This window comes from Terrapene carolina, unplaced genomic scaffold (genome assembly GCF_002925995.2).
Source record: "Terrapene carolina triunguis isolate 2854851 unplaced genomic scaffold, T_m_triunguis-2.0 Scaffold180, whole genome shotgun sequence".
Taxonomy (NCBI): domain Eukaryota; kingdom Metazoa; phylum Chordata; order Testudines; family Emydidae; genus Terrapene; species Terrapene triunguis.
Window position 1 is genome coordinate 72969 of NW_020664531.1, and position 13289 is coordinate 86257.

At 42.3% G+C, this 13289-nt stretch overlaps 1 protein-coding gene across 1 annotated transcript in view; it reads left to right on the forward strand.

The window, feature by feature from the left end:
- LOC112113135 (E3 ubiquitin-protein ligase HECW1-like) overlaps window positions 1-13289 on the forward strand; it is a gene marked incomplete at its 5' end in the record, with an annotated part of 150531 nt that overhangs the window by 67731 nt on the left and 69511 nt on the right. Inside the window, 4 exons of the mRNA XM_026654074.1 lie at window positions 100-230; window positions 4026-4147; window positions 10320-10505; window positions 11764-11898. Coding sequence (XP_026509859.1) covers window positions 100-230; window positions 4026-4147; window positions 10320-10505; window positions 11764-11898 — 574 coding nt within the window. The remainder of the gene's footprint in view (window positions 1-99; window positions 231-4025; window positions 4148-10319; window positions 10506-11763; window positions 11899-13289) is intronic.

Here is a 13289-nt window from a genome sequence, read left to right on the forward strand (position 1 = left end):
GAGAGAGGGGCATTTTTGTGAGCAGCAAAATGCTTTGTACCATTATTCCACCAAAACGTATAGCTAAAACACCTTTTTTCTTTCACGTAAAATATGCAGGTATCAAAATATTCAGCGGACTATTGCAACAGAGAGGCCAGAGGATGATGCTGTTGTTAACAACAGAGCCGAGAGGCTCTCCATTGGAGGAGGAAGTGACTCTGAGGCAGACTTTTCCCAGCCAAACTCAGGTATGGGAGAGGAAGCTATTAACAGCACGTGGCACCAGCTGTCGCTCCATTCTGGGAAACAAGCTGGATACACCACGGTGCCCTGATGAAGACTCAGGCTTCAGTACTTTATGGCAGAAATGGCTAAGTGAAAGGAAAGAGAGTATAGAGCATGAATAGACCCCTCAGAAGGAAATAAGCAAGTGTTAGGGGGCTTTTTTAATGAGTCCTTACATAGACAAAGTGTTTTTACTATATATTGGGTTTGAATGTACAGGTATTATACATGAAAATGGAGAAAGTGCCTATTTTCTCAAGCTTGCAGTTACAGTAGCTACACTATTTCATGTTGGTGATAGTGTGATTGTGACACTATGGGGGTTAACCCAGATCAGCCAGGGGTTGTGTCACTGCCTGTCCTGTAACCTTGGGGGCATCTGTGCTGTGCAGGTTTGGCTCAGAGCCCCAACAAGTAGTCTGCTCACAGCACAATTATTTCACCCTGGTTCCCACCAGCATGGTTACTCTTTGCAGGGTGTCACCAACAGCCCCTTGTCTCCCCAAAATAGGGTGACCTGATGTCCCAATATTCAGGGCTTTGTCTTATATTGGTGCCTATTACCCCCCACCCCGTCCCGATTTTTCACACTTGCTATCTGGTTTGGCTGAGGACCCATATTTCATATTAATCCACTGCACTGATATGGTTCTGTAATAAGATAAGAATAAGTTTATTAACAAAGAAGATAGATTTAAATGGTCTCAAGTAAGAATGAAAGAGATAGGAAAGATTAGAAACAAAACATGCCTTCTAGTGTCTAAAACTTAATTCTAGCAAGTTACAGTCTTGGTCTAGACAAGGTGGGGGAGGTAATATCTCTTATTGGATCAACTTCTGTTGGTGAGAGAGACAAGCTTTTGAGAACTCTGTGTGGCTCAAAAGCTTGTCTCTCTCACCAGCAGAAGTTGGTACAATAAAAGATACTATCTCACCCACCTTGTCTCTTGAATATCCTGGGACTGACATGGCTACAACTGCACTGCATACAATCTTGGTCTAAGCAGATTTCTTATCTATATGCATCCGAAGAAGTGGGTTGTAGCCCACGAAAGCTTATGCTCTAATAAATTTGTTAGTCTCTAAGGTGCCACAAGTACTCCTGTTCTTCTTATCTATAGTGACTTCTCAGAGACTTTCTCAGATTACAATAGCTCTGATCCCTTTTGTCCATCCGGTGATAGCTTATTGCTTCTGCTTATATCTTCCCAAAGTTCTTTGACTCTGTTTCAAGAGGCAGAAAGGTTTCCTGGGGATCCATACTCCATGGAGATTGTTAAGTGGTTATCTCTCCCCACTTGCTCGGCTAATGGATTTGTTTACCTTTCATGTAAATGTCCTTTTCATTGTCTTTGGTCACACCTTGCTTAATTTACATTGGAGATACAGTCAAGCTGGAGAAACAACATTCCTTTGTCTAGAACAGGCTGGGTTTAGGCACTGTCTGCCACTTACATTTTAGGAACACTTTTCAAGCACACATCTATAACTCTTTATACATCACCCACACAGACAACACACAATAATATTAGTGACCAGCATGTTACCATTTTGCATATGATATCTTACACGACACCTTTTAGATACAGATTATGATAACGAGTTGGGGCAATGAGTATGTCAGGTGTGATGCGAGTTATTGTACTGTGTGCCCACATCCAGCTGACAGTGAGGGGCTTCCTGGGTCACAGTAATTTTGATATTATGGGTCAAATTTGAAAAGACCAGCCCTCCCTTCTGCACACATATCTTGTGCCCATAAAATGTTCATCCACATTTTTGCACCTGCAATTGAACGACAAGTGCAAAGCTGAGTGCTTGCATTGCTAAATGCTTGATTGCAGGTGCAAGTCACCTGGGGAGAAACACAAGCACTCAGACTTGTGCCTGCATTTCACTTTGTGGACACACACAAAAAATGGGTGTGTGTTTAGTTAGTTAAACTTGTGCCTGCAACACGGGCAACCAATACTCAGCCCTTCTGAAAATTCACACCTATGGCAGGGTTGCCACCTGATTATGTCTATTATTACATCTATCACCTCTTTTCCTCCTTCTCCTGTGTTTGCATGCCATTACTGGCTAGTCCTTATTAGCAGGAAATAGCCTGCATGACCTATGGTTCAACTCCTTTTATGTCTCCTGGAAGAGGAAAGCCTATTCAGAGTGAATATTTAATCTATGCTTTTTTTAAAAATAGCTTTGTTAAATATTTAGTTTTGTCTATTATTAGCCTGAATCTTTATTTCTTTTTCCTTTAAAATCACTATAAGTCATAACCAAAAGTACTTCACATGATATATAACCACTTTTGCACTCATTTGTATTGCAATTTTTATGATTCAGTTTATCTGAACTTCTTCTGTATAGAGAATCATACCTGATCCCACCTGCTAATAGTTAATTGAGATGGAAATGGTATATGATTTGTGTTCTATTACTACTTATATTACTTGTAATATTAAGTTGGATACATATTTACAGTAGACATACAGTATTACTGTTACCTATATACAGTATTACTATGGGGGGAGGGATAGCTCAGTGGTTTGAGCATTGGCCTGCTAAACCCAGGGTTGTGAGTTCAGTCTTTGAGGGGTCCACTTAGGGATCTGGGGCAAAAATCTGTCAGGGACAGTACTTAGTCCTGCTGTGAAGGCAGGGGACTGGACTCAATGACCTTTCAAGGTCCCTTCTAGTTCCATGAGATAGGTATATCTCCATATAATAAATTCAAAGGTTACTTACATAATAAAATATTAAATTAATAATAATGCTGCCAGGAATCATTCACATAAATGGTGGTTGGATTTGATTTAATATGCCTTTTCTTTCCTTTTTTTTAATAAAAAAGAACTATCAACTGTGGCATGTGGCTTTTTAATGTGTCTTTGCTATATATATTGTTTGACTGTGGAGAGAGGAAAAAAATTTAGCATTTGGTACCAATTTTTTAATTTAAAGGGAAATCCACAGGGATGTGTGAATATCCACAAATAAAGGTGCACTGTCGTATCCTCAGGTGAAATAAATCAGTTTAACTCCATTGGAGTCAGGAGAGCTATATCACAAATTCTTTTTTCACAGTCTTAAGTGGACAGAATGATAAGGTGTAATTATAGATAGAAAAGTGACTGTCAACATTATATTATGTAGTTCTGTATTCATTCTCTTGATGACTTCCACATCAGATTTGTTCAGACTGTAGGTCAAAAACTGATCTTGATTTAAAAGCATCAGTGCTGCAAACTGAGCCTAGAGCCTAGAGCTCATGTGTGTTCTTCCCACTCTAAATTCATCAACAGTAAGAAAGATTCTACAATCAGAACTTAGCTGACAGTATTGGATCAGATCTTCAGCTGGTGTAAGCTAGTAGGGTTACATTGATTTATTGAAGTAAATGGAGCTATGTCGGTTTATACCATCTAAGGATGTGGCCCAGAATTTATAACATACAATGTAGAAAATCATCCAGCTCTCATTCCTGTAGCTGTATTTGCCCTGCAGTGCTAACCGCAGGGAAAACTTTTGTCATTCACGTGAGTAGATATGACTCAAAGACACAAAGAGAGTGGATGCCATTTTTACATAGTCACTTGGATGACCATAGCCTCACTTTAAGATTAAAAAGAAGTCGCACAATATGGTGGAGTGGTGGGGTGGGCTTTGCTGGTACTGGCAGAGGAGATAAGAATGACACTATTTGTGTTGTATTTTCTGTTATGTGTACTAGTCAATTGTTTTGCTTTTATTTTCAGAAATTAGAAGAGAAGGGTCCCTTTCTCCAGTGAATTCTCAAAAAATCACCTTGCTGCTACAGTCTCCAGCTGTAAAGTTCATCACCAACCCCGAGTTCTTCACTGTGCTGCACGCAAACTATGTAAGCACCAGTATCTCACCGTCTCTCACTCCTGCCTTCTGGGTCAAAAGGAAGAGCTCTGGACCTCTTATAAGAGTGCACAGTGGGTATGTCTACAGTGCAATGTAAGCCCAGGGTTCAAACTCAGGCTCCAGCCTAACCCCTCTTCCATTTACTTACAAATCGCACTAACCCAGGCTCAAGGGGGTGGAGGGTTAAGCCTGAGTCGAGCCAGGACCCCAGGGTTCAAGCCCTATTGCTTTGCAGTGTAGACGCAGCCCCATTGGACCCATTCTCTGGGAATCCACCAAAAGTATTCCACAATCCCATGGGTCAACTTTCTTTGTCCTCTGGACAGTCAAGTTTGAACAGTCAAGTTTTCCTACACTGCACCATGAACAAAGGGATAGAATGGCCACACTTTCAGAGAGTGCTAGGAAGTATGGAATATGAGTGGTTGAACTCAGGCCCGCATAATGCAGTGAAGATCCTGGAACCCCATGTTGGGACCCAGGGTTTAACAATTCTTAACCTGGGATTACAAATGAGTGTAGACATTCAAGCCCTAGGTTAACAAACCCAAGGTCTGCTAACTGGAGTTCTACTAACCCTGGGTTTACATTGCACTGTAGACATACCCAGTCCTTAATTCCCTGACTCAGAATTCAATTGTCCTTTATGTGAACTGGACCAGGTTGGATGTAGCATGCCTACACTACCCCACAGGGAACTCTTGAGGGGATTCTGCCTCAGAGAGGAATTCCCTGGCACCTCACAGGCCTGCCCCCACTACTTGTTCCCTTTCAGAAGGTGCAGCCTACTCCCCATGTGTCTGGCCAGTTCTACTGTCTGGTGCAGAGGGAGCTGGGGTCCTAGCCCTGCCTCCTCCCCACCCCTTTTGCATCCTTCTGCTTCAGGTGTCCAGAAACCTCTATTGAATCCCTCTTCTCATGGCCTTGCACAGCAGCTGGAAGGCTTCTTGCATCCTCTGCAATTTGTACACTCAAGCAGCTGGGCACAACCTAGCACTCAGTGAGCAATTACAGACTAGGGATGATGCAGCTCTCTTGGATAAAATAAGAACTGAACTGAACCTACCTCAAACCCAAACCAAACTTCTCGAAGGTTCGGAAAAGTATAGATAACTTTTTGTTCCCATTGTTGGAACGGGATTTCACTTCCTGCTTGCAACTGGGAATGAAAACAGACATGCAGTGAAAAAGCTTTAATTTCAGGCCAACTAGTAGCAGGAAGTCTGCAAAATCTCCCTGGGAAAGCCTGTTCTCCTGAGATTTCAACCCCAGTTTTCTATCCCAAAGAGGTTTGGATAATATTTGGATAAATATCCAAACATCACTTCTGAACCTTTTGAGGCTAATCCGTTACTAGTGCTGATGGGTCTTCTCTCAAAAGGAACTTAACGATTTTAAAAGCTGTCTTGAAACAAGTTTTAGTTGGTACAAGGGACAGCTCGCAAGAAGCTGAGTCCCAACTTCCTTCGTCACAAAAGTGACTAAGGCCATGGAACGCCTACATTTTGTTTACAAAGCCGTCTTTGATATTGGAGCCAGAATAGCCTGTCAACACATCTGTCAAGGCGGTCATACAAATTCCATTTGTGTAAAAATAGTGTACCACATAACTTTAGGCTTAAGGCCATTAAAACATTTTAACCACAAACTCCAAATAAAATTTAGAAGTGTTAATTAAGCCAGTGAAATCTGAGTTGGAAAATATTATCCAGCAGTGAAAGCTCAAATGGAAACACTCTTGTTTAACAGATATTTTATGTCCCTGAAGGGATAAAACTATGTGAAATTCTGGGTTTCCCTAGTGTTGCCAAGTGATACTGAAATGGTCAGTTGTAGCAGATCATGACATATCATCTGCTATGCAGTATGCTAGGACCTCAGATAGTTGCATTCAGAAAACTTTCTTAGGTTGTAACATCTTCAGGGCAGAGATCATTTCTACCTCTGTGTTTGCAATGGGGCCCCTATCCTGCTTTGGGCCTCTGGACACTGCTGTAATATAAATATTAAATAATAAAAATAACATTTAAAATGCATTTAAATGCACAGAAGGAAAGAAATTCAAAGTTACTGGGTCAGATTCTGCCCTTGTTTACATCTGCAGACATCTGAAGTAATGATATTGGAGTCAGTGAGGGGCCTTCAGCAAGCCAGTATGGCCCCAAAAGAGGGTGGCATAGACAGGGAGTGGCATGGCCAAAGCAGCCTGAGGATGTACTAAGGCAGCACATTCCTTCAGTAACTTCCACTGGAGCCCCCAGCAGAAATTAATGCTGCCCTCCCCGATGAAGCCCCTAAAAGAGGGCAGGTTGCGGTAACATTGCCTGCTCTCCCTTGGGGAGCATCCTCCCTGGAGTGAAGAGTTGCAGGGTGAAACAAACAGTTGTCATCATTACATGAGTAATTTACACGTCCCTGTGCCATCTCCGATGAACGTGACCCATTTGGGGCCCTGATCCTGCAGTGAGATATGTACAGACAAACCCAATTGCAGGATTAGGGCCTGTGCATGTTTCTGTGAGATACAAATAATCAGTACTGAACATGTCTGCTTGAATGGTGACACAAATACATTTTCATGAATGTTTTCACATCTGTATGGTATCATAAGAACATAAGAATGACCATACTGGGTCAGACCAAAGGTCCATCTAGCCCAGTATCCTGTCTTCCGACAGTGGCCAATGCCAGGTGCCCCAGAGGGAATGAACAGAACAGGTCATCATCAAGTGATCCATCCCCTGTTGCCCATTCTCAGCTTCTGGCAAACAGAGGCTAGGGACACCATCCCTGCCCATCCTGGTTAATAGCCATTGATGGACCTATCCTCCATGAACTTATCTAGTTCTTTTTTGAACCCTGTTATAGTCTACATTCACACAAACAGTACATCTCTCTGAATGTGTGATCAGTGAAATAAACACAACTGCATGTATTTCAGATGTGTGATACCCCAGAGATATGTACATTTGCACTTGTATATCTGGCACTTTGGTACTGGTAACTACTGTGCATAGAGATATGGAATTTTCAAATTTCCAGGTGGCAATTTCTACGTCTTCACTTAGAACCTAATCCAAAGCCCATTGAAATGAGAGGGAGTGTGGGCTATATTAGCAGAGAGAAAGGAGGGTCAGGACAAAACCAGGAGGAAAGATCAAACCAGTATCTTAGATGCCTATATACAAATGCGAGAAGTATGGGTAATAAGCAGGAAGAACTGGAACTGCTAATAAATAAATACAACTATGACATTGTTGGCATCACTGAAACTTGGTGGGATAATACACATGATTGGAATGTTGGTGTGGATGGATACAGCTTGCTCAGGAAGGATAGACAGGGGAAAAAGGGAGGAGGTGTTGCCTTATATATTAAAAATGTACACACTTGGACTGAGGTAGAGATGGACATAGGAGACGGAAGTGTTGAGAGTCTCTGGGTTAGGCTAAAAGGGGTAAAAAACAAGGGTGATGTCATGCTAGGAGTCTACTACAGGCCACCTAACCAGGTGGAAGAGGTGGATGAGGCTTTTTTTAAACAACTAACAAAATCATCCAAAGCCCAAGATTTGGTGGTGATGGGGGACTTCAACTATCCGGATATATGTTGGGAAAATAACACAGCGGGGCACAGACTATCCAACAAATTCTTGGACTGCATTGTAGACAACTTTTTATTTCAGAAGGTTGAAAAAGCTACTAGGGGGGAAGCTGTTCTAGACTTGATTTTAACAAATAGGGAGGAACTCATTGAGAATTTGAAAGTAGAAGGCAGCTTGGGTGAAAGTGATCATGAAATCATAGAGTTTGCAATTCTAAGGAAGGGTAGAAGGGAGAACAGCAAAATAGAGACAATGGATTTCAGGAAGGCGGATTTTGGTAAGCTCAGAGAGCTGATAGGTAAGGTCCCATGGGAATCAAGACTGAGGGGAAAAACAACTGAGGAGAGTTGGCAGTTTTTCAAAGGGACACTATTAAGGGCCCAAGAGCAAGCTATTCCACTGGTTAGGAAAGAAAGAAAATGTGGCAAAAGACTACCTTGGCTTAACCACGAGATCTTGCATGATCTAAAAAATAAAAAGGAGACATATAAAAAATGGAAACTAGGACAGATTACAAAGGATGAATATAGGCAAACAACACAGGAATGCAGGGGCAAGATTAGAAAGGCAAAGGCACAAAATGAGCTCAAACTAGCTACGGGAATAAAGGGGAACAAGAAGACTTTTTATCAATACATTAGAAGCAAGAGGAAGACCAAAGACAGGGTAGGCCCACTGCTTAGTGAAGAGGGAGAAACAGTAACAGGAAACTTGGAAATGGCAGAGATGCTTAATGACTTCTTTGTTTCGGTCTTCACCGAGAAGTCTGAAGGAATGCCTAACCTAGTGAATGCTAATGGGAAGGGGGTAGGTTTAGCAGATAAAATAAAAAAAGAACAAGTTAAAAATCACTTAGAAAAGTTAGATGCCTGCAAGTCACCAGGGCCTGATGAAATGCATCCTAGAATACTCAAGGAGCTAATAGAGGAGGTATCTGAGCCTCTAGCTATTATCTTTGGAAAATCATGGGAGACGGGAGAGATTCCAGAAGACTGGAAAAGGGCAAATATAGTGCCCATCTATAAAAAGGGAAATAAAAACAACCCAGGAAACTACAGACCAGTTAGTTTAACTTCTGTGCCAGGGAAGATAATGGAGCAAGTAATTAAGGAAATCATCTGCAAACACTTGGAAGGTGGTAAGGTGATAGGGAACAGCCAGCATGGATTTGTAAAGAACAAATCATGTCAAACCAATCTTATAGTTTTCTTCGATAGGATAACGAGTCTTGTGGATAAGGGAGAAGCTGTGGATGTGGTATACCTAGACTTTAGTAAGGCATTTGATACGGTCTCGCATGATATTCTTATCGACAAACTAGGCAAATACAATTTAGATGGGGCTACTATAAGGTGGGTGCATAACTGGCTGGATAACCGTACTCAGAGAGTTGTTATTAATGGTTCCCAATCCTGCTGCAAAGGCATAACAAGTGGGGTTCCGCAGGGGTCTGTTTTGGGACCGGCTCTGTTCAATATCTTCATTAACGACTTAGATATTGGTATAGAAAGTACGATTATTAAGTTTGCGGATGATACCAAACTGGGAGGGATTGCAACTGCTTTGGAGGACAGGGTCATAATTCAAAATGATCTGGACAAATTGGAGAAATGGTCTGAGTTAAACAGGATGAAGTTTAACAAAGACAAATGCAAAGTGCTCCACTTAGGAAGAAAAAATCAGTTTCACACATACAGAATGGGAAGAGACTGTCTAGGAAGGAGTACGGCAGAAAGGGATCTAGGGGTTATAGTGGACCACAAGCTAAATATGAGTCAACAGTGTGATGCTGTTGCAAAAAAAGCAAACGTGATTCTGGGATGTATTAACAGGTGTGTTGTGAGCAAGACACGAGAAGTCATTCTTCCGCTCTACTCTGCTCTGGTTAGGCCTCAGCTGGAGTATTGTGTCCAGTTCTGGGCACCGCATTTCAAGAAAGATGTGGAGAAATTGGAAAGGGTCCAGAGAAGAGCAACAAGAATGATTAAAGGTCTTGAGAACATGACCTATGAAGGAAGGTTGAAAGAATTGGGTTTGTTTAGTTTGGAAAAGAGAAGACTGAGAGGGGACATGATAGCAGTTTTCAGGTATCTAAAAGGGTGTCATAAGGAGGAGGGAGAAAACTTGTTCACCTTAGCCTCTGAGGATAGAACAAGAAGCAATGGGCTTAAACTGCAGCAAGGGAGGTCTAGGTTGGACATTAGGAAAAAGTTCCTAACTGTCAGGGTGGTTAACCACTGGAATAAATTGCCTAGGGAGGTTGTGGAATCTCCATCTCTGAAGATATTTAAGAGTAGGTTAGATAAATGTCTATCAGGGATGGTCTAGATAGTATTTGGTCCTGCCATGCGGGCAGGGGACTGGACTCGATGACCTCTCGAGGTCCCTTCCAGTCCTAGAATCTATGAATCTATGAATCTATGAAATCGATGGAAAGATTGCTGTGGATTTCAGTGGGATTTGTATCAGGCCTTAAGATTGTGTGTCATATCTGCTAGCCAAACTCATTTTTGAGACACTGGAACTGATTTCCTTGTCCTGTGTTTTTCATGCCTAGAGTGCCTATCGAGTCTTCACCAACAGCACCTGCTTGAAGCACATGATTCTAAAGATCCGCAGAGATGCTCGGAATTTTGAGCGCTATCAGCACAACAGGGACCTGGTAAATTTTATCAACATGTTTGCTGACACCCGACTGGAACTTCCACGGGGTTGGGAGATCAAAACAGATCAACAGGGCAAGGTAAGAGCGCCAACACAATTAATCACTGGGTGAATTTCCACATCCTGCCGATCTCACACGAGGCTAGATGATCGTGAAGGGTTTCTTCTGAACTTAAAATTTGTGACTATCTGATTTGTATATCAGTGAGCACACAGTATTATTCCTGACAATAAAAACCTTTGTCTTAGGTTTAGCCCCTGGAAATGTCATTCTCTATGCTATCTTCTGTCCTCACACAAGGAGACTAAGAAGTGTGGTCTGATTCATGCTAGCGTACAGGATTGTATAATGCTATACTAGGCATTGTTAATCTTGCACCAAAAAAAAACCCACTAATCAAACATTATTCAGATTTATAATATTTGACTTAATAATGCTGACTAGGAACACTCTATCTGAATACCTCTGCCTCATACTTTGGGAGAGTTCAGATTTAGAGCCACTCAGCCGCATGGACCTGATTCTGCTCTTACTTTCAGCAGTTTTTCAGCACTGTGACTCCACTGATTTCAGAAGAGTTATATCTGATTTATGCCACTGTAACTGAGAGGAGAAATGGGCCCTGTGACTCCAGACTCAATAATGGGACTAACCAAAACATAGTCCAAACACCCACAAATGAGGTTGCATGTGGTATGAAGGCAGAACTTTCCCCTAATTTTCCAGGTGCAAGGCTAAGGAGTTACCAGAATAAGGCTTGATTTTGAGGGGCTGAGCTGAAGCTCATTAGAAGTTGCAAGCACTCAGCCCTTCTTGTCATCAGACCCATAGTGTCTAGCTCTTGGTTGTCCATTTAAAAAGAAGTGATGCTGAAATCTAAGGGTCAAGTCCTGTGTGATACTGAGCACCTTCAACAGCCACTGACTTTGCTGGTAATTAAGGGTGCCAGCACCTTGCAGGAGGCACTCAGCACCTTGTAGAATCAGGCCCATAGAGCATAATCAGTATGCTCACAGCTAGAGTTGTGCATTGCACCTAGAAATGAGGGACAAGCTCCAAAAGGGAACTGGCTGGTTTTAAATTACGGTGATACCAGGTTGAATCAATTTCAAGGAATTTGGCAAATTAGTATGATAGAAACGAGTTACTGTAGGAATACAAGGAATATTGGACTAAAACTCATTAAGCTGTAAATTGTGAACTATCATGACTGCAAAATGTGGCACATATGATACGCACTATTCCCTGCTCAGTTTGTATGCTGCTTTCTCATCCCTCAACTCTTTCACCATGTTAGCTTCCTGCTTATGAATATACAGTATTCTTTTTATTACAGTCCTTCTTTGTTGACCACAACAGCCGTGCTACCACTTTCATCGATCCCAGGATCCCACTTCAAAATGGCCGTCTCCCTAATCATCTGACTCACAGGCAGCATCTCCAGCGACTTCGCAGCTACAGTGCTGGAGAGGTAACTATAGCATTAAGACCCCTTCCTAAATATATGGTATATTTGCTAGGGAAGTGGTTCTGAACTGGGGGCACGCAGAGATCTTCCAGGGGGTACATCAATTCATCTAGATCTTTATCTAGTTTTCTAACTGGCTACATAAAAAGCACTAGCAAAGTCGAGTACAAACTAAAATTTCATACAGACGATGACTTGTTTATACTGCTCTATATAGTACACTCTGAAATGTAAGTACAATATTTATATTCCAATTGATTCATTTTATAATGATGTGGTAAAAATGAGAAAGTAAGCAATTTTTCAAGTGTGCTGTAACACGTCTGTATTTTTATGTCTGATTTTGTAAGCAAGTAGTTTTTAAGCGAGGTGAAACTTGGGGTACACAAGACAAATCAGCCTCCTGAAAGTGGTACAGTAGTGTGGAAAGGTTGAGAGCCACTATGCTAGGGCACCTGAGGGTTCTTATTTTTAGCTTTTGAGAAGCAGATGCATCTTAAAAGTGTTTGGAATTTCACCCCAGTAATCCCATTTGGCTAAAGAAAAATCTCATCCCTGATTTACTGTTCTCCTCTCCAGGGCCGGCGCAACCCATTAGGCAACCTAGGTGGTCGCCTAGGGCACTACAATTTGGGGGGCAGCGACCGCGGCGGTATTTCGACGGCGGGACCTTCCACCACCTCGGTGGGGGGCGGCATTTCGGGGCGGGGCCTTCCGCCACCTAGGGCGGCAGAAAAGCTGGCGGCGCTCCTGCTCCTCTCAGCTCCTTAATCTTAGTCTCCCTGAACCCTGAGTTCTCCTTTTCTCCTCACAAGTCTTCATGCTATCAGCCCTGTATCTGCCATTTCCTTGATACTGACTCTGCTGACCCACTCATTCATGCATTTGTCACTTCATACCTTGAACATTGAAACTCCTTTCCCATGGCCTCCCAAAGTCACTTGTATCCAAATTCCAGTCTGTTCAGAATGCTACAACACACCTATATATTCTACCAGTATACCCAGCAGTACTTCACCCTCAAGCTGAAAACCTCCTTTGCCTCTGAATCTGCTACGGACTCACTCACCATGTGTTCAAAGCCCTTCGTGGCCATGCTCCAACTACCTCCATGATATCATCTCTTCCTATACTCTCAGCTGCTCTCTTTGCTCTGACAGTTATGGCTTCTTTCCATCCCCCTACCCACCTGTTCTTCCACTGTCCCAGCTACTGTATATAGCTCAATCTGCTCACTTCCCTCTGGCATATATTGGTCCTGATCCTCCACGGGGATAAATTGGAATAGCTCCATCACCAGGAGAAGGTCTGGACCATTAATGACAGCCCTTCACCACTCTTAATCTATTGCTCTCCTATACTCAGACACCTTCTTATTGTAACATCCATCATTG